Raw genomic sequence first — 20,353 nt, 5'->3', positions numbered from 1 at the left:
AAAGAAAATTCTTCTCAGAGTAATTGAGTGCAGCATTATAATTTTGATATTTCCAAACATTCTTTGGTTTGCAGAACTTGCTGATTTTTGAGAACTTGATAGACTTGAAGCGTCAGTATACGTTTCCTGTAGAAATTGAGGTGAGTTGAAGTTTTGGGTTCTAGTGTCTCCAAGTAAAAAGTGAGTATGTCTTTAATAGCATAGTTACTGTAGAAATAGTTACTTGTCACATCCAAAGAAAGAGAATTCTGTAGTTAACAAAAAATGGAGTACTCCTCCGATATTTTAAAGTACATTTTTCTGAAGGAAATACAGATTTGACATTTAGAACATGCTATGCTTGTGGTACATATAAGTTTTAATACGTTTTAGCACACCTGCTACGGTATTGAATGGCAGTAGAAATAAGTGATTTAGCTTTTACTCTGTAGCATTAATAATCAGTACTTGTAACATGAAACTTCCATTTCTTTTTTATATGGTTTTGATGATCTTTGCCAGTTTTGAGAAGTCATACAATAAAAAATTTAAAAATAGTAATAATTTTGAAACTATTTCTTGCTGTTTCTCAGGTGCCTCTAGAAAGGAAGAAGCGATACGTTGCTATTAGGAAGGAAGCCAGGGAGGCTGGAAATGGAGATCTGGGTATGAAATCCATTTATGACTATGGAAAAAATTGCCATCTTACCTTTCATACACTGTTTATTGATGCCTTGTTAATTGGCTTTACAGTATCAAGAGCACATAAAAGCATTCACTTTGTCATACAACCAATTTCCATCCACCCTCAAGTTTCAATGGTCAATAAAGGCTTGTTTGTTTGTAATTACCTTGATTAACGGTCTCATCTTTTTTCTATTTAGATGAACCCAAGTATTTAGCTTCTGCATCATACATGATGGATAGCAGTTTGAGTGAGGAAATGAGTCAGTTTGATTTTTCTACTGGAGTCCAAGGTTTTTCTTACAGTTCCCAAGATGTAGCAGCTAGCAGTGCTCGTTTCAGGAGGAAGGTAATTTATCGACTTACATGCTACGAAAGAAGTTTATATGCTTTTTAGCAATTACATGTAGTTACTGGGGTTGAAAAATAGAATTTTTGTGGTGTATCATGCTGAGAAATACAAAAGGTTCCCTGATGATAAAGCAGAGTATGATTGCTCTCTAAAGCAATCTGTATAATAGCTGTAAATCTAAAATTTAAAGAAAAGGTTTGCTTTGCCTGTCAGTAGTGATGCTCAAATATTTTAACAGGCTTAGAAATTTAAAAAAAAAAAAAAAAAAAAAAAGTAAGGCTTATTTGTTGTTAGTCTTACATTTGCTAGTAACAGTTGAAGAATAAATTTGGTATCAAATGACAAAGAAGAGTCAGTCACTTACAAAAAGTTTCACTGTGACAAACTTTAAAGGTGCTGAAGTTAAATGGGCTGATGGATTTCCTGTTCTACTTGAGGATGGGTTCCTCCAGAAAATGAGGGAGAGAACTTGAGATGTGTTGCATTTTCTAATGCTGAGTGATGCAAGCAACCTGAGTTGTGAAAAGATGACTTTTGACTTCACGTGCACTCACTCAGTCCTGCAATGGTTGTGTTCTCCTGTTAGGTACCCTGTTTCTTCGTTTCCTTCTTTTGTTCTTCAAAGATATTTAACCAAGCTGGCCAGTTCAAATGCATACTATAAATGATCAAGCACAATATTATTTTTGTATCTGTGTTGGGGTACCTTGTCTCTAACTGTTGCTCCTGGAAGATACTAATTGCTGCTCTTCCAAGTCTTGAAGTTGTGTTCCTTCTGCAGTCAAGAAGTGTCTCATCAGAAGTAATACAGATAGGTTAAAACTTGCAATAAAACAGAAAGGAAGCTTGTAACGGTATGATAGATACTGAAGATGAAATCTGGTAAAATAACTGTTAACATTGGAAAACTGTTCCCATGTTTTGGAGCAAGGAGGTGTTTTAGCTGCAGTGACATTAACCAGAAATGCACTTTGCTTTGTGTAATAATGTCGTTTCTCACTGTAACGTTTTCTTCTGTGGTTCTCTCTGTGCATTAAAAGAGCTGCTGTGGTTTCTAGTTAGTGTGAAACAACACATCCATAAAGATAAGACTTTCCACTTGCGGAAGGCATTAACACATTTTTTCAGCTATGAAACAATCATTTCCATGAGCTTCAGCTAGTTGTCTCCTTCCAGCAATTGTTACACCTGTACTAGCAGGTAGGAAAGTCAGAAGAACATGAAGCTGCATTCTGTTGGCACAGAAAGTGAGTGCTGTGCACAACTGGTGGGGTGGCTGTTTGAACAACACATCTGATTTATTCCCGACTGCGGATTCTGAGCGTATAGTCAAATCTGTAAACACAGATAAAACCAGAATGACTCATGGCTTTATCATAATTTAAAAGAAAATACGGTCTTGTTATTAATCGTAGTAACTTTTTTTTTCAGGATACCTCAGAATATATGGTTTTAAAGGATGAGATGGAACTGGAAATGGATGAACTCAACCAACACGAATGTATGGCATCTATGACCAGCCTGATAAAACATATGCAGAGGAACCAGATCACACCTAAAGTGGAGGAGGCCAGTATTAGCCAAAAAGATGACGTTGTTTCACTAACTGTAACACACACATACAAGAGGGAGTCATGATTGAATCACTTCATTTTGTAATTTTCATGGCTACATTACCTGTGTGGCTCGGGCTGATTTTTTTCCTCTTTTTTTGTTGTTGTTGGCTCAGTAAATCAGTTTAATTCCAGAATTGTATTGATTTTTGCTCCTCCCCTTTAAATTTCAGGGGACAGTTCCAGTAGACCTTCCTCTCTGGATGAAATTTCTGCATGGTAAATTAGGAAACCCATCAGTGCCACTAAATATTCGCCTCTTCATAGCAAAACTTATTGTTAATACTGAGGATGTGAGTAATTTTTTTGTCGTTTTTTTTTTCTTTTACTATTATAGGTTTTATTAGAACAACTGTGTAGCTCTTGTGTGGCAAAATATTTCGTCAACTGAGACTTTTGGGAAGTTCAAATATAGTAGTTTGTCATGATAAAAGGGAACGCATTCATTGCCTCAGTTCCAGATAGTGACAGTATTTTGAGTGTAATAGAATTACTTTTTCTTCCAAAGTCCATTCTAGAAGTAGAGCGTGTCCACAATATGTGTCTTCTGTAAGTACAAGTAATTGATTTGATGCTGGGCAAGAGGTATGGCTGATCATTTGCCATCTTTGCAAGAACAAAAAAAAAATGTTTTTTTAATGGCCACAGATGAGTCTTCTGGAAACCCTTAGATCTAAATGATGATCTTGTTGCAGACAGATGTAAGATAGCATAATGTGTCTTTTTCACAGACAAACTGTTTTCTAACTCCTTTTTCAGACAGTGATTTTAAAGTATAATTTTTGTTTGAAATATTCCAAGTCCCAAATACAAAAAGGCTAAGTTTCTTAATTAGTTCAGGAAGCTTTAACACCCACTTAATGCTGATTTCTTAGTAAAGCTGTCTGAATCGAAGATTTGGAAGGTTAGATGAATAACATATTCTTTCAAATTCTGTAGGGGCAGATTTTTGCATGAAAAGTTCTTATAGAGATGTATTATGGGGGCCCTACAGAAATAAGTTGATGTAAAGATTTGTATGAAGGATCCTAAGCAGAAGTGAGGAATATGGTTATGGATACCTTAAATTTTGAAGTTATTTTAATTTTTTTTGTGGTTAGTGCTTCAGACGAGGTTAAACAAAGAGCTAAGAAGATCACATCAGTCTCACTCATAAGAATTATTGAATTGTTGAACAATATTTAATAACTTATTGAATTCAGGATTTTGAATAGTTGGATAATCTGTGTTTGATCCCTGATTCTCCCATTTTCCATAGGTTTTCCGACCTTATGCAAAGCAGTGGCTTGGTCCATTACTGCAGCTTGTTGTTTCTGGGAATAATGGAGGTGAAGGGATCCATTACATGGTAGTGGAAATAGCAGTTACTGTTCTTTCCTGGACAAGTGTAACCACTCCCAAAGTAAGAAAATGTGAAATAAATTTTTATTATTCCAATAACTATTTGGTAAGGAACAAACAAGTGGGACTAGTTCTTATGCACTTGTAATCATTTTCTACATCAGTCCACTGTTTCTTTTGGATATCAACTTCAAAAAGAGCTTATTTACTTACTTACTCTCCAAAAGCAAAATGTTTATCTTTATGATGGAGTCACTATGTTTATTTTTGTTCCCATTCATTATAGGGAAATATTAAGGATGAGATTTTAGCTAACAGATTGCTTGAATTCTTGATGAAGAATGCTTTTCACCCAAAAAGAGCTGTGTTCAGACACAATCTGGAAATCATAAAGACAGTTATAGAGTGCTGGAAAAACTGTCTCTCCATACCATACAAGTAAGTGATTCAGAACTTTCTTTTGTCAATATTTCAAGACCCTAAATGAATATTATCAAAGTGGATGACAAGGTAAATTCAGCTGCTATAGTAAACTTTTTGTCCCTGGAATTGACAGCAAAACTTCAGAACTGAACTCTCCAAAGGTTGAAACTTAACTTGTAAAACAGAGACAGAGAAAGACAAGGAACATGTAGAGAATTACAACACCAACAACAGAAGCAAGAGTAGTCTTTGCAGAGGGTTACTTTTTTGTTTGAAATATTATGTATTATCATGGAATATCAGTGCATTCTTAGCAAGAGTTTTGTGATCTGCTGTGCTTCTGAACAACCTCTTTTTAGAATTTTGATTTGTAAATACTCCTTCATTGAAGCGAATTTTTTCTTAATATGTTTTCTACTTTTGGTGGAATGTTCATGCATATATATGTCCACATGCTTTCTTCTGGTTTTGATGGGGTTGTGTGTGTCTACATATACATGCAGAAAGTGAACGATTTATGGTGTGTATATTTTGGGTTTATCATGTATATCATTACTTATATGTCTTTATCCAACAGTTTAATATTTGAAAAGTTTTCTAGTGGAGATCCTGATACAAAGGACAACTCAGTGGGAATTCAGTTGCTGGGAATTGTTCTTGCCAACAACTTAGCTCCCTTTGACCCGAAGTGTGAAATAGATCGTGTCAGGTGAGAAATCCAACTTTCTGGAGAATAAATTTCAATGAAACCTAAAGACAAAGAGAGCAACTCTTATCTCGTCAGCAAAAAGTACCAGAGCTGTATTGTTCATTCGTTGGAAAGTTTTGTCCTATCATATCTCTGCTACAGTCTGTCACCATGTAATGCTTTTTGCAAACTGCAGAGCTAATTTAATTTGGAAAATATTGAGGAGGATGTAGGCTTTCTTACAGTGGGCCCCTGGATTGCAGTTTCATGGGAGTTAACAAAGTTAGAAACTCCCAAAGCAGGGATTTGAGACACTGTAGGTGGGAATCTGTATTTTGCTGTACTGAGCTCTTCTAAAAGCAATCACTGTGCCCCTAGGCAGCTCAGGTGAGTTCTTGTTTCAGTGTAAAAATGAATACTGGAGTGGTGGCTTACAGCAGATCTACCTTTTGTGTTAGGTATTTTCAGGCTTTGACCAGTAACATGGGCTTATTAAGGTATAAAGAAGTTTATGCAGCTGCAGCAGAAGTGTTGGGACTTGCTCTTCAATACATTGCTGAGAGAGAAAATGTAAGTAACTGTTTTTAGATGTGTGACCATTCCTGTCTTAATTCTGGGTATATCATTTATGTGACTACTCAGTTCAGCTCAAGAAATGTTTTTAAAACTCAACAGCCTTTGTCCAACAGATCAAGTTAAGGGTTTAAACTACTAAAAAGAATAAGAAAGATTTAGAACAGACTTAAGTGCAGAGTTTCCGCCCCACTCCTTTGAAGCTAGCAGTAAATGGGCTTTGTTCAGCTTCTGCCAACCAGCAACGCTGGCATGGTACACTTTAAAGTTTTGTGGGCTTTTATGGTGGTTGTTTTTTGGTGGTTGTTTGCTTTTATAAAAACGAAAAAAGGGGGGAAATTCAAAGTTGGGAGGCTTGGGGCTACCTTTTGAATATCTGTATCTGAGGATGTTTAATAACTTGCTCGTACTGATGTAAAATTCATAGATAATTTTCTTCAATTTTTTTTTAGCACTTGTGGCAGATGTGGATAATGAATCTACTTATTTTCTAAGCAGTGGATGTAGCGAATGCAAAACTGTTATTCACCAAATCTTACAGTGCTAGAACCAAGAGATAGTGTTTGTTCATAGAAATCAGTTTAAGGCAGATAGTAGAAGTATCTCTTTACAATTAGTTACCCCAGCAGGTTCTGGAGGTAAGTAGCGTCAATAGGTTTGAAGAGAAATTAGGTAAGTCTATGCACAAAAAAATTCCATGAGCAGGTTCTGAAAACAATAGACAACAATGTACAGTCTAAGTTCCCTAATCTAATGATGGATGCATGTTTGGGTGCATAAGATAAAAAGGACAGAATGCAGCCAGGCTTCTGTGCTACCCTTAAATATAATTCCGTATCTGCTACTACAAAAATACCAAGATATTGGCTAGGTCTACTATTAGTCTGATGTTGGGGGATATTCTTACATCTCTCCCCACTTAATGCACTTAATTGCATTCTGTTTTTTTAATTTTGTTTTTACAGTTTTTAGAACATATTTTTGTATATGGAATCCCTGCAGCCTTCTCCTCCTTAGTTTTCCAATTTCCATTAAAAGCAATATTTTGAATAAATTAGTAAAGAAATATTTTATCCTACACAAACCTTATTCTTTGATGTTTAGTGAAGATTGCTGATTCATTCACTAAATGTCTTCACTAAAAATGTCTTTTTTACATTCACTAGCTGGAAATCTGCCATGCAGAATAGTTACTATTTATGTAAGCATACTAAGCAACTTGTATTTCAGAATTAAGGCGTTGGTTCCAAACCAATCAAAGGAAACTCAGAAACATATTGTTAAACCAGGCAATCATGTTCAGCAGCCATGAAGCACGATAAATGTCAAGATGAGGCAGGCAAATTTTACCTATCAAAATGCATTACAAACAAACAGTACAGTAGCAATACTCTCTGTCATTAAGGCGATTATGAGTTTCGTGGCTATGCTTGTCTTACTGTCTTTCTAATTCTCAGATACTTGAAGATCAAGTTTATGATTGTGTCATAAAACAATTAAAACATCATCAGAACACCCAACAGGACAAGTTTATAATATGCTTGAATAAAGTAGTCAAGAATTTTCCTCCTCTTGCTGACAGGTATGTCATGACATATGTGGTACATTCATTGTAGATCTAGAGGAATAATAGAAAATAACATGTTTTTCTTCATGGGCTTCTGGTCACATTAAGGTTTATGAATGCAGTGTTCTTTCTGATACCGAAACTCCATGGTGTGATGAAAACCTACTGCCTGGAAGTAATAATGTGCCGGGCGGAGGAAATACCTGATCTCTACTTGGAATTGAAGAGTAAAGACTTCATGCAGATCATGAATCACAGGTAAGTGGCCACGTGGTTATAAACATGGAGACATAGACTAAGCTTCTTGATGATGTGTTCTGTGGTGGCCACAAAAATTTTATGCTCCACTGCATGTTCCTTTTTTGGCCATTGCTCTCCTAATTTGAGCAAATGGAATACTAGGTGTTAGCTCACTATGAAAAAACAAACAAAAACCCCTGCAGTGTTAAGGTGAAATACCAGCTCCTATTCACTAGGATGTGGATTTCATCTTTAATATGTATTGATTTAGTTGTATTCTTACTTGTAGGTTGTACTGAAAAATATTTGCCTAAAGACTTTTATGTGAAAGCAAATACTGTTGTTAAAAAGTAAGCTGGTATTCTGGTTCTATGTGTAACAATGAAGAGGGAAAACAATGCAACTATTATTTCGTGGGTTTTTTTTTTTTTTTTTTTTCTTCTTTAGGGATGATGAGAGGCAAAAGGTTTGTTTGGATATAGTATACAAGATGCTGTCAAAGCTAAAACCACCAGAACTTAAAGAATTTCTTCCTGGAGTGACAGGGTTCATTTCTCACCCTTCTGTAATATGTCGACGGTCCATGTATGATATTCTGATGTGGATTTATGATAACTACAGGTGCGTATTCACTACAGATGTCTTTCAGCGAACAACCAGAGCGAAAGTTCTCCTAACGTTATTTTCTAACTTATGTCCCTTGGTGTGGGATTTTCCCATTCTTGAACAGATAGGTCCTGTGGGTTGCCCTGGTAGCCTCAGGCCTTTGGTGACAATTTTATCGTTTAAACTAAGGGACAAAGACTTGGACCTAACTTTAGCCCAGAACTAGGACACTGCATCACCACAGCATGATGCCATAAGAGGTCTTAGCTCTGATGCTTTCACTCTTTTTCCTGTTGCCAGAGTTTATAACTGTAGTAAGAGTTGTACACAATAGGATGAACGTCTTTATACCATAAGATAGAACAGATCCAGATCATGCCAAAGTGCCTTAATTTCTGTTTGACTTAGAGAACAGTCATATACTTTTGAAAGTAGTTTGCTGTTTTATTACCTAATGTAGCGGGGTCCTCTTTTATGTTTTTGCCCAAGATAACTATTTACCATTTAATTTACCATTTAAATGGATAATTATGGTGAAGAAAAAGTACAGGTGATTTCTAGTTCAGTGTCAGTTGGGAAAAGGCGTCACTGCCTTTTTGTCAGTATTAACCTTGCAAACTCAGCGTTATTTCTGCCAGGCCTTTATAGTAAAAACCTAGCAACTTATTTAACTTTCTGATTTTTATTTTGAGTAGTGAGGAGGTGAGCCACTTTGGAGAATAAAGACCCCATGTTATGAAAAATGCTTGTTGTCATGCCAAGTTGATATTTATTTTCTTTTGAGAAGGGTGGGTTCTTTCTTCTCTCCCACCATCCTTATCCTCTTATTTTTTAATAAGAGAAGTCATTAAGAGACATTTTTCTTCTATCACCAGTGATCCAGAAAGCCAAGCAGATGGTGATTCTCAGGAAGTACTCGAACTGGCAAAAGAAATCCTGCTTCAAGGACTGATTGATGAGAATGCCGAACTGCAGTGAGTAAACAGTGTCGTGATTGCTGTCTGAAGTAACAAATCCTTAAATTGCTGTTTCTTTGTTTATAATATAAGCTTTGATCCATAGAGGTTTTAAAAGTATTTTTAATATAAAAGAGTAACAGTTAGATTACATTATTTCCTTTTCTTTCAATAAGTTAATTTATAAAATTTCGTCCCATACTGTCACACCAAATCCAAGTGTAACTGAGAGCTTTAAGCCATGGAGAAGTTGTTTCAGTATGTTAGACCTAATTTTGTGTTGATGTTCTGAAGTTTTTGAATAAGGCCCTCACTATACACAGACACAAAAAATAGCTTAACGTGAACATCTTTTTCAGTGTAAACCTTTATAAGAACAGGTAAATGCTGTAGAGCATGGTAGATGAATGTGGGAATCTATGTAAAAGGTGCATCTATGCAAAAGTTTTAACTAAAGACATTGTTATATTATTTATTCTAAATTGACCTTTTTTAATAGTGTTGCATTTTGTTTGCTGATAGCAAAGAATAACTTCATTCCTTATCGTTACAGATTAATTGTTAGGAATTTTTGGAGCGATGAGACAAGGCTACCTGCAAATATTCTTGATCGCATGCTGGCACTGTTAAGCTCTTTATATTCTACCAAGATTGAAACACAGTACTTGAGTCTAATCACAAATTTTCTGCTTGAAATGACCAGCAAGAGCCCAGATTATTCAAGAAAAATGTTTGAGCATCCACTATCTGAATGCAAATTTCAGGTGAATAATAATGTGTTATCCTGAGCGTAACCATGTGACAAATTCCAATCCTGATGGTAGTTACCACTTTGACAAGAAAGGTGTAGTGAAGGAGGTGATTGAAAATGTGTTTTGAAATCCGTAGCTAACATCTGCAACAGAGCTGGGGTACGCATGGTATCAGTGTTATTTTGTGGGGGGAATGATTTTGCTTTCTTCTCAAAAAAAGAACGATTTAATTATATATACAGGTATAGCTGATGTGTAGAGTGCTGAAATACTTTTAAAAAGAATAGTTGTGGTGGAGGTGGTGGGGAGGATAGTAGAGAAAAGCAACTTAAGCTGGAGAAAAATTGTGAAGAAACAAGAATACGGGTACAAGAGCTATAAATCAGTCCTCAGCTGACCAGTCCAAATTAGTGAGCTTTTTTGCTGAGCTATGGGAAGGTTTTACTTGGCTTTACTTGTTTGGTTTTTGTTGTGTTGTTTGGTTTTTTTAATGTACCAACCCTGTATGTAGGATGATGTTTTAAATGCTATACTTTCATTTCTGTTATCCTGTTTCAAGGAAGGAAAGAAAAAAGCCTCCACTCTTATTATTCTTATTAAAATGTTTTTGTGTTTATAGGACTTTGTAATTGATTCCAGTTGGCGTTATCGAAGTACTATGCTCACACCTATGTTTTTGGAGACTCAGGTTTCACAGAGTACTAACAAGAATTTGTCACAAGAAAGATCCCCGTCCATTTCTGGCTCAGTAGGTGGTCAAGTGAGGGCTACCCAAAGACAATACGAATTTACACCTACACAGAATGTCAGTAAGTCCAGACTGATATCTTCTGAAATCTTGTTGCTTGCTATAAGAAGGATTCCATTCTCTCCATTCCTGCTGCATGTGAATTTTTAATGTAAAAGTAAATGCACTTAATACTCTATTTTCATGAGGTTTTTTTTGTTGTTATGAGAGAAAACATAGCATACTTTTATTGGTCTGATACACTTTTTATATTTTGCTTAATTTAAGTGTTTCTTACATAACAGCTTGAAATCTGTTCTGATTATAAACACTGGGAATTACATTTTTGGGGAAGGAAAATTGTGCCTAACAGATGTTTTCATCTGCATTATTACTGTTTTACAATTATTTTTTTTACAGGTGGTAGAAGTTCTTTTAATTGGCTAACTGGAAACAGCATTGACACATTGGCAGAGTATACGGTTCCTTCATCCTTGGAATCCTTGTCTTCATCCATGCTCTTAGTTAACAAACGGAGTGAAAAATTTAAACAAGCAGCCTTTAAACCAGTGGGGCCAGATTTTGGGAAAAAAAGGTTGGGTTTACCTGAAGATGAGGTGGACAGCAAAACTAAAGGTCTGTAGGCCTTATAGTGCAATTTCTATACTTTCTATTATTCCATTTTGTTAGGCCATCTTTGTCAGTTATTTGGCTGGCAGTCTGTTATCTTTGTGGCATTCTAATTGAAGCTCAATTTGTGAGATCTTGTTTCCAGGAATGTGTGTTGATACTTGCATAACTATGGCAAAAAATTAGGATTGTGCGAAGAATTGCAAAAACTGTACATTGCCAGACGAAAGAATTAACTGGATAAGAAGCCAGCTGGTGTGGTCTGTCCTTCTGCCATGTCATATGATGCAGTGTGAATGTCACTTCAGTCCCTTATGTTTTAAATTTAACTGCATATCTCTTTAAAGAAACTGAACAACTTGGAAATATTTTTTCCTCACCACTTCAGCTGTGTAGACATGTTCTGCAACAGGGTGCAATCCAGCAGTGGAATTACCTGCTTTTATCTGAAAGTGCTCTTTTATCCATCCAGTCGACAACCAAAAACAGAAATAAGTTGTTATCACCCAATCTTTCAAGATATTTAGCACTTGCTTTTTTTGTAGAGAGCTATATACTTTATGGAACATGGTGCAAATACCATATTTGCCTTGGGGAGTTAAAAATAAATCTGTTACAAGAATCAAATTTGTTTATAAATTTCGCAGTACAATAGTTGCCCCTTATACCTCATCTGTGTGCCTAAAGTTTTGATACAACTGCTTACCGCTTCTCCTAAAAATGACTTACTTTGTTTTAATTTGATATCTTGCTGGGAGGTCTTGCTTTGAGTTATTGAATATGAAGCTTAGGAGACTAGTTGGTAAGCTAATAAAGGCAAAGATGGTGTTTGTTATTATATGATGCTGTTGCATTAAATCTGAAGTTTGAGAAAAGAAAAGCTGTGGACATGAATGTATGTTATGTTCTCCAGAACTAAAACTGTAAGATGATGTTCCACTTTATACCTAGGTATAGATGAACGAGCAGAAATTCTAAGACTGCGGAGACGTTTCTTGAAGGACCGAGAGAAAGTCAGTCTGATTTATGCTAGAAAAGGTGTGGCTGAACAGAAAAGAGAACAGGTTTGTCAATCCAAATAAGTTTAAAACCTTAAGTCCCAGTGTCATCTGCAGCCTTGTACTTCATCTCCAGAAGTAGTTGTGTGAAGAAGGGGTAGGTGTAAGATGCCGGTTGCTACTTTAAAAGGTTTTATTTGGAAATCATGCTATTTTTGTGCTTCAAGTTAAATGATGTTACTTGGTGTGCGCAAGAAAAGAGCTGGGTAACATTTCCATTCTTCTGCTTTGTATACAAAGTGATTTTATATGATAGAATCCCTAGAAGTGAAGGGAAATGTTCACACCAGAAGCTCTTTATAGTTGTCATCCTGGAAACTAGAAATCTTGAAGAAAGAATGCTCTGCGGAAGTAGTTGGAAAACATTATCCATTGTCTGAAAGCGAACTCAAAAATGTGATACAGCTGATAGGCTAACCTGAACTGCTGAGGTCTTTTAACCTGAAGGAAAGTCAGTAGTAAGCAAAGCATTTGCTGAGTGTTTATCAGAGCCAGGAACCTGGTACTGTACGGGTTACTTAGTACTATATGGCTGTGTTTCATACTCGTGATTAGCTGAAAAACCCTTGAAGCTCTGTAGAAGTTTTTCAAAGGTTTGTGTGAATAAAATAATATATTGTCATCCAAAAGTGATAGCAGTTAAACAAGAACAAAGGAACACAGGATTGAGTTAAGTCTGAGACACACTTGCAATTCTGTGCAGCTGCAGATATCTATGTAAATTGAACTTATGTCTGGAAGAGCCACACAAACACCTATTTTTGCCACCTTGTTCACTGTTAGGCCAAAGCTCCCATTTCTTCCTACCCTGCAAGAGAAAGAAGCTGTAACAAATGTGTTCTGTATGGCAGTTCAAGAGCAAACAAACAAAAAAAAATGTGTTCCACAACAAAAGACCAGAGGAGACCATAAATGCTGCCAGGATTCCTTAAGCTTTTCAAGAGATTTGTTGCACATAAACACACATGGAACTCAGTGCCTTATGCTAATACCATACCTGATGGGGCAACAGGAAAAAGTAGATCCTGAGCAAGAAAGTATTTGGAAATACCTTTAACGAAGCCCTAACTTCTCCCAGGATATTTCTCTTGGATGTTTTTTGTAAATAATTCCTTTGAAGTTGTGTAGAAGAAAAATGGGCTCAAATGACAAGATGAGAAGTGTTTAAAGTTGAGAAAAAATCTTCAAGCTTTCCTCTGTTTCTCTCTTCCACTATGCTAATGTATACGTTCACTCCTTTGTGTAGCTCTCTGTTAAGATCATTTTGGGTTTAGCCATATTACAGCTTTAGAGAAAATGTATTTGCTGTAATCGCAGCAAAAATTTTTAAAGGACTTCAAAAATACTTATTATGTCTTATCTAGATACATCTCTTTCTATTTAATGTGACTCTTTTTTAACATTGAGCAATGCATTTCAGGAGATGAAATCTGAGCTGAAGATGAAGTATGATGCCCAGGTTACTTTGTACAGAAGTTACCGTGTAGGAGACCTTCCTGACATCCAGATTGAATACCGCAGCCTCATTGCCCCTCTACAGGGCCTTGCTCAGGTTTGTATTCTTTTCAAATGGCATTTTTGAAGTTTTCTGTTTTTGTAGGGAAAGTGATGTGCAGTTGGACAACTGCTTTCAAAATTGATTTGTTTTGTAATCAGCCACCATGATATGCTTTCAAAGAGTATGTTTGGAGGTACAGTGTTTCTCTTACACCTGGGCTGGTGCAGTGATGAGAGAAGATGCCTTGTAGCTTGCCTCAAGCAGTTAAGGACCTCAGAACACTGAGGGCCTCAGACAGCAGCTCTCGTCCATTGCCTCTGGGTTATTCTCCTTGAAAAACAAGTGGTGGTGGTTTATACAGACATCATTGCAAAGGACATCTTGCTGTATAGGATCCATGGCCATTTTTTTTTTCTTTCTCATTGCTATAGTGGTGCTCTAAAAGTACAGGCAAAGTCTCTGAGTGGACTGGACTTGAACTAGTCAGTAAAACTAATCCAGTATTCCTTTTAGGGACATGGTTTAGTGGGTGACATTGGTAGTAGTGTGATTGTTGGACCAGATGATCTTGGAGGTCTTTTCCAACCCTGATGATTCTGTGATTTCTATGATTTCATATCCGGGAATAGTAGAAACCATATGCTGAACCTATCCAATTTTGCAGTGTTTGGGACGTCAAAGTGTTCCTGATTATCTTTGTATTTAATTTTTTTTGCTGATCCATTATCTCAATGTAAAGGGAGGAAATAGTACAATCATGAATTATCTGAACAGCATTAAATCAAGAGTTAAACCAAACTCCAGTCCCACGATCGACCAGGATGCATAGGATTATGTTACATTTGTTAGTGTGTTTCTGGGTTGAAAAAATGCCTTTATATCTGATATGGCACCATCTGTCTGTACATTTCTCTGTGTTAGCTCCCTGAATGTTTGGGTCTGGGTTTCCTCACACACTGATGCCTTCTGGTTTTGGTTGTTGGTTTGTTTGTTTGTCTGTTTTCCTGAAACCCTCTTCCCTGGCAATGGTGTCCATAAGATGATATTGGGCGTCTGGCTCTGACAGCAGGAATTGCGAATGTGAAAATTGTAAATTCTATCCTCTCCACCAGCACTCTGGCCTGAAACCGACGTTGTCTTGGAGTTTCGTTATGTAGAAAAATTAAGGTAGGGCTTGAATTTGTAGTACAGTAACTCTGAAATGATTCCCAGCATAGGTGTGGGGCATGCAATTATTCCACTCACAGTGTCCACATGAGGACTAGGTACAGGATGGTTCATAGCTCTTAATTTTGTTATTAGTTCATTGGTTCACAGCAAAATTCAGTGACTGTACTGCATTTCTTGTAATTCACAGAAAGATCCAACATTTGCCAAGCAGCTCTTCAGCAGTTTGTTTGGTGGAATTTTCCATGAGGTAGAAAAGTCTAAAACCCCTTCTGAGAAAAAAGTCATCATCCAGAAGCTGCTGAGGGACTTCAATCATTTCCTGAGCATGAGCCTCTCTTACTTCCCACCATTCATTGCATGCATCCAGGTAAAGCTTACCTCATAGCAGGAAAGTAGCAGAGTATAACATGTTTGTTTCAATGTGTGGTAAAACCAGTGGTAGGGAAGGTTAAATACAGTTACTGAAGTTTAAACGGGTGAAAATAGAATTGTTAACAAAATGGTTATTTCAAGTGACTCTTGTTAAGTTGAACACAAACTTCATGCCTGTGAACTGATTTTTCAAGGTTTCTATAATTTCTAATCTGTAGAGTTTGAGTCACCTTTTAATGTTCTTAATTGCAGCAGTAACAAGAAGAGACTTGATTTTAAATGAAAGCCATGTGAACAATTGAAAAGGTTACGTGGGTGTCATGGTGCTCATATTTCCTGTTTCTGGGAATGCTTATTGAGGAATACTTCAATGTCTTGAGCATATCAGTAGCTGTCAGATTGTTTGTTGTTAACATCTCTTATTTATTTTTTCAGCAACATTTTCAAATTATTCCCCTGAAGTAGTTGTCTGGTAATTTTCAGTAATAATGGAAAGGCTTGTTTCCACCAAAGGCTGAGTGCATGTACCACAGCTCTATCACTGAAAGGAAGCACAAGCCTTTCTGCTTTGCTTCTGTGTGCTTCTAGTGCAATGATAATATGCTGACCTGGAATAGTTTGTGAACTTAATCTTTTGTCCTAATTTTCAGAGATTTAAAAACTTTGTCACTATGCTCATCGTCACTATATTTAATGATTCTTCTCATCTGTGTAGATCTTAATGTTGTGTCTGATTCGCAGTTCTCAAAATATTTTTTTATTTGAGTGGCAGGTAGTAGTTTCCTCCTTCTGTTGTAGAAGTTTAAATACTCTGTGACAGTAGGTGTCATTCATAATACAGGAGGAGTATCTAGTTTGGACTAGCTTTTCAACCAGTGACAAACTTTGCTTCTTAGTACTTGCATTTACACATCTGAAAAAATGTAATTTCTTGTTTACTTTCTTCTGTGCAGCTGCATAAAAGGTCAAATGCTATGGGGATTTTTTTGGGTTGCCTTGGTATTTTTTGAGCCAGCATCTCACAATAGCTATCTGTTAATATTCCCTCTTGACATTTCATTTGTTGGTTCTCTGTCTTGATATTATTCTTTTGTGTTAAACTATGTTCTCTATTAGACCCTCTTTAAAAACACTGTTGTGTTAGGCTACATTTTTTTTTCTGAAGAGACATAAGATATTCAAAAAAAAACAGATCATTTAAAATCAGTCAAAAATGCAGACTTTATACAAGTGGTAAGGGCATCTTGTTGCCATCCCTGTTGAAAGTACAGCAGCACAAAGGCAAGCCTCAGCTTGTGTAGTTGAGCATCCCTGGCATAATCCATAAAAGTTGGTAGCAGAGGAAGGTATGCTCTTAGGTATTGGTGTCTGGGGCACATGGAATTGATACTGCCTGAATAGCAGATAAAACGTATGCAGACCCCTCGTTGGGATCCACCTGGTCTGTAGCTCGGGAGGCTACAAGAAGCTGTTCTTTTTCTCTCTTCTATTGAATATGAATATAATTGGCATGTCTCAACTTATACAAAATGTGTATTGAATTTGTGTAAGCCAGATTCATATGCTACAGTTTTTGTGGTGCTTGCCATTAATAAGGAAATGTAGATTAGCTGATCTCACAGTCTCATGCTACAATTTCCATGCAGTGATTTTTCACTTAATATTCTTGCATATACTGTATTGCAAGAATCAAAAATTAATTTTTGTCCTAAAATTCATTGCTGTTTCTTGTAATGAAAGTTTTATTGCCTACTCCTTCAAGTTGTAGTTTTTTCTTCCCCTTTGGTTAAAGGTATGTAAACTCTCCTTCAGGTTCTTAAGTGGGGAAAAAAAAGGCTTTAATAAACTTGTCTGCTCCTTTTTGGAGTTAGTTATCTGTACTTGAGATGATTTAAGTGTTAAAAAGAAATTTCAGATAAACAAGAGCCTTTATTCTTGAAAAAAGGGTTATTCTGTATTTGAACCGATGTTAAATAGGATAAAGATCTTAGAAATATTGTCTTTAAATCATGCAGAACTAGATGAGCACAAATGAGTGAGTATTTTTTGTATACTAAAACTGGGGTGTTTGGATAGAAAGCCTTTAGTTCATGGATAATCACGCCGTTGGCTCATAGCAAGAACACGCTACACAATAGGTTAAGGAAATTCATCTGTTGTGTAGCAGGCAGCGCGTTACCAACAAAAAGAAGGGAAGCTTCAGGCTGTGAATGTGTTCATTTACCTCTCGTCCACTTCTGGTGTGCTTCTGTTTAGAGAGAGCTGTCTAGAAGGTTGCCCAGGTGTAGCAGGTTGATCAATATGCACAGGGTCACTGTTCCTTGTTACTTAACAGCTTCTTTGTTTTGAAGCAGCTTCAGTCTTCAGTGGCCCTGGAGACAGATGAAGTAGGGGGGTTATTCTCTATTGTTCTCTGTTCTGAGAGCAACTGCACAAAAAGAAATGTGTTCTGGTTTTTGTTTTTGTCTTTTTCAGAGTTGGGATCTTCTGGAGATTTAACTGCTTACTTCTAAAGCTTGCACTGTGAGAAAGGGATACCAAATAGGTGGCCTATGAAAGGCAAATGTCAGTGTAGTTTTAGACCAGGTAGACACCTGATGTTTTGTTTTATCTTATAGGAAATGAGCTACAAGCACAGAGAGCTACTGGAACTGGATTCAGCTAACGTGAGCACGAGCTGCCTTGCAAGTTTACAGCAGCCAGTGGGCATCCTTCTTCTGGAGCACGCCCTGATGGCTCTGTGCCCAGTGGAGGAGCCCCCATCAAAGCGGATGCGCGGGAGGACAGAGCTTCCCCCAGATGTGATCAGATGGATTGAACTCGCTAAGTAAATTCTGGGTTGAGACAAGTTACTCCTGGTCAGGTTTGCCTTGCAAAGAGCTCCGCCTTTATGGCTTATGGCATTTCGGTTTTTAGTCCTTCCCTTTGTTAGAATTCAGTGTGCTTTAATGTCTTGTCAGTTAGTCACTGTCTTTCAGTTAGAGCACTTAGATTTGAGAGATGTGCACCCTGATGATGCTGTCTCACTGCTGAAAAATGTCTTACAGCTTCTCAGCTGCAGGAGTTTCCAGTGTTCAGGTGTTCCCCTACAAGACAAGATGAAGTTTATGTAGTTAAATATATATTTGTAATTTGATATAAGAAATACTTTTTTTTAATATTACAAGCCCGTAATATTCTTTTTTTAATGTTACAAGCCCGTAATATTATTGCTGATTGAATGTGTTTGGTTTTTTTAATTTCATTTTAAATAGCTTACACTTCCATTAATGTACTTCTGTTCAACTAATTAAAATATTTGCCTTTTTCTTATTGCTAGGCTTTACCGATCTCTTGGAGATTATGATGTTCTTCGCGGTATTTTCAGTGGTAAGATTGGGACTAAGGAAATTACACAGAAAGCATTACTGGCAGAAGCAAGGAGTGATTATGCTGAAGCAGCTAAATATTATGATGAGGTAAAATGACAAAAAGAATTTTTTGTTTCATAAATTTTTCTTGTAGCTTAAAACTAATAAGCCAAAATGAAACATTTTGAAAAGAAACGTGTTCTTTAAGACGTCTTCTGTTTTGTTTGATTGATGGTTCAGTCTGTAAAGACACGTGAACAGATGCCACGAGCAGTCAAAACAGAGCAGTAGGCATGCTACTTTTAACAGTTTTTTAGAAAGCTACACATGCACCATTACTTAAGCAGACAAGTAGAACACCATGGCCACGCTACCCCTAAGAGAGCAAACTGCTTGTATTCATGGCAAATTCCAGTTATAGTGGGTACAAATGAAGAACAATCTTTTCAACCTTCTTTTAAAGACTTGGCTCTTTAAAAATGCAGGTTTACTGAAGACGGCTGTCTGAAACGAATTTATACATAAATACTGACTAGCTTGAATTTTCTGCCTTTAATGGTGCTGTCACATTCTGGTAAATGGATAGGTACTTTTACGAGACAATTAATTGTTCTTAAGTCACCGGTGACTTAGAATCTGACATTGGTTTAAATTCTGAGAACATTCTTCTCCTTTAAATTCATTCCCTAGGCACTCTCTAAAGAAGACTGGAAAGATGGAGAGCCAACAGAAGCAGAGAAGGATTTCTGGGAACTTGCATCTCTGGAATGCTATGACCACCTCACAGAATGGAAATCATTGGAGTATTGTGCTACCGTTAATATCGACAGCAGTAAACCCCCGGACCTAAGCAAAACATGGAATGATCCGTTTTATCAGGTTTTTACAAATCACCTTGATACTGCATTGTTTTTATGTCTGCAGGGGTGTCCTGCACCTGATTGTGATTATGGCTGGCATTCAACTGCATAATTTTGGATACTTTTATTATGGAATTTAGCAGACAGTCTGATATATTAATAATTGAAGCAGTTACTTCTGCTATTTTTAGGATGCTATTTTAGCACCAGATTTAACCACTACTTCTTGCAGTATTTGTGTTACTTTTATCTCTTTTATTTGTTGCACGTTTTAAGAGTTGCCAAACCACTGTTTTTGAAACTGGTGGAATTTGCTGACAACTTCTTGAGCAGACAGGGCTGCCTGTGATATGTTCACAAATTGTAATTTATCTATAGGGAATTCATTTAAGAAAATGGTTCAAAATATTATTATATATATATTTGATCTGTCACAGATAACAAAAAGATCATCTAATATTTGATTCCTAGAAATAAAGGCTACATTTTCACTTTGTAGGAAACATACCTGCCCTATATAATACGCAGTAAGTTGAAGTTGCTGCTTAACGGGGAAAACGACCAGACTTTGCTGACTTTCATTGATGAGGCAATGAAGACAGAACAGAAGAAAGCAGTTATAGAAATGTATTATAGCCAAGAGCTTAGTCTTCTTTACATCCTTCAAGATGATTTTGACAGAGCCAAATATTACATTAGCAATGGCATGCAGATCTTCATGCAGGTAATGATCACTGGTATATCTAATGTGATTTTTCTGTATAAACTCATGGAATATTAAAACCGTGGCTGTTAATGCTGCTAGATTATGCTCTTGAGATAAATGCTTGCCCAAATACAATGAAATCTAGGTGCTTTCCAATCATATGACAAAGCTTCCATTGAGGTCGCTGCTTGCAATGATGAGAATTGAG

General features: G+C 36.6%; 1 protein-coding gene across 3 annotated transcripts in view; it reads left to right on the top strand.

Annotated features, from left to right (window-relative positions):
- The window catches only part of PRKDC (protein kinase, DNA-activated, catalytic subunit), a 79,669-nt gene that overhangs the window by 35,341 nt on the left and 23,975 nt on the right, over positions 1 to 20,353 (top strand). For all 3 annotated transcript variants that reach the window (XM_066992945.1, XM_066992946.1, XM_066992947.1), the window contains exons 44-66: positions 75 to 140; positions 573 to 645; positions 864 to 1,012; positions 2,447 to 2,584; positions 2,802 to 2,921; positions 3,887 to 4,030; positions 4,256 to 4,407; positions 4,970 to 5,101; positions 5,539 to 5,650; positions 7,111 to 7,235; positions 7,329 to 7,478; positions 7,908 to 8,081; positions 8,942 to 9,040; positions 9,576 to 9,786; positions 10,394 to 10,583; positions 10,922 to 11,137; positions 12,083 to 12,195; positions 13,610 to 13,741; positions 15,045 to 15,224; positions 17,848 to 18,056; positions 18,549 to 18,687; positions 19,270 to 19,458; positions 19,939 to 20,163. In XM_066992945.1, coding sequence (XP_066849046.1) covers positions 75 to 140; positions 573 to 645; positions 864 to 1,012; positions 2,447 to 2,584; positions 2,802 to 2,921; positions 3,887 to 4,030; positions 4,256 to 4,407; positions 4,970 to 5,101; positions 5,539 to 5,650; positions 7,111 to 7,235; positions 7,329 to 7,478; positions 7,908 to 8,081; positions 8,942 to 9,040; positions 9,576 to 9,786; positions 10,394 to 10,583; positions 10,922 to 11,137; positions 12,083 to 12,195; positions 13,610 to 13,741; positions 15,045 to 15,224; positions 17,848 to 18,056; positions 18,549 to 18,687; positions 19,270 to 19,458; positions 19,939 to 20,163 — 3,438 coding nt within the window. The remainder of the gene's footprint in view (positions 1 to 74; positions 141 to 572; positions 646 to 863; positions 1,013 to 2,446; positions 2,585 to 2,801; positions 2,922 to 3,886; positions 4,031 to 4,255; positions 4,408 to 4,969; positions 5,102 to 5,538; positions 5,651 to 7,110; positions 7,236 to 7,328; positions 7,479 to 7,907; positions 8,082 to 8,941; positions 9,041 to 9,575; positions 9,787 to 10,393; positions 10,584 to 10,921; positions 11,138 to 12,082; positions 12,196 to 13,609; positions 13,742 to 15,044; positions 15,225 to 17,847; positions 18,057 to 18,548; positions 18,688 to 19,269; positions 19,459 to 19,938; positions 20,164 to 20,353) is intronic.

Source organism: Anser cygnoides, chromosome 2 (genome assembly GCF_040182565.1).
Source record: "Anser cygnoides isolate HZ-2024a breed goose chromosome 2, Taihu_goose_T2T_genome, whole genome shotgun sequence".
Classification (NCBI taxonomy): Eukaryota; Metazoa; Chordata; class Aves; order Anseriformes; family Anatidae; genus Anser; species Anser cygnoides.
This window is presented reverse-complemented; position numbering and strand designations above follow the sequence as displayed.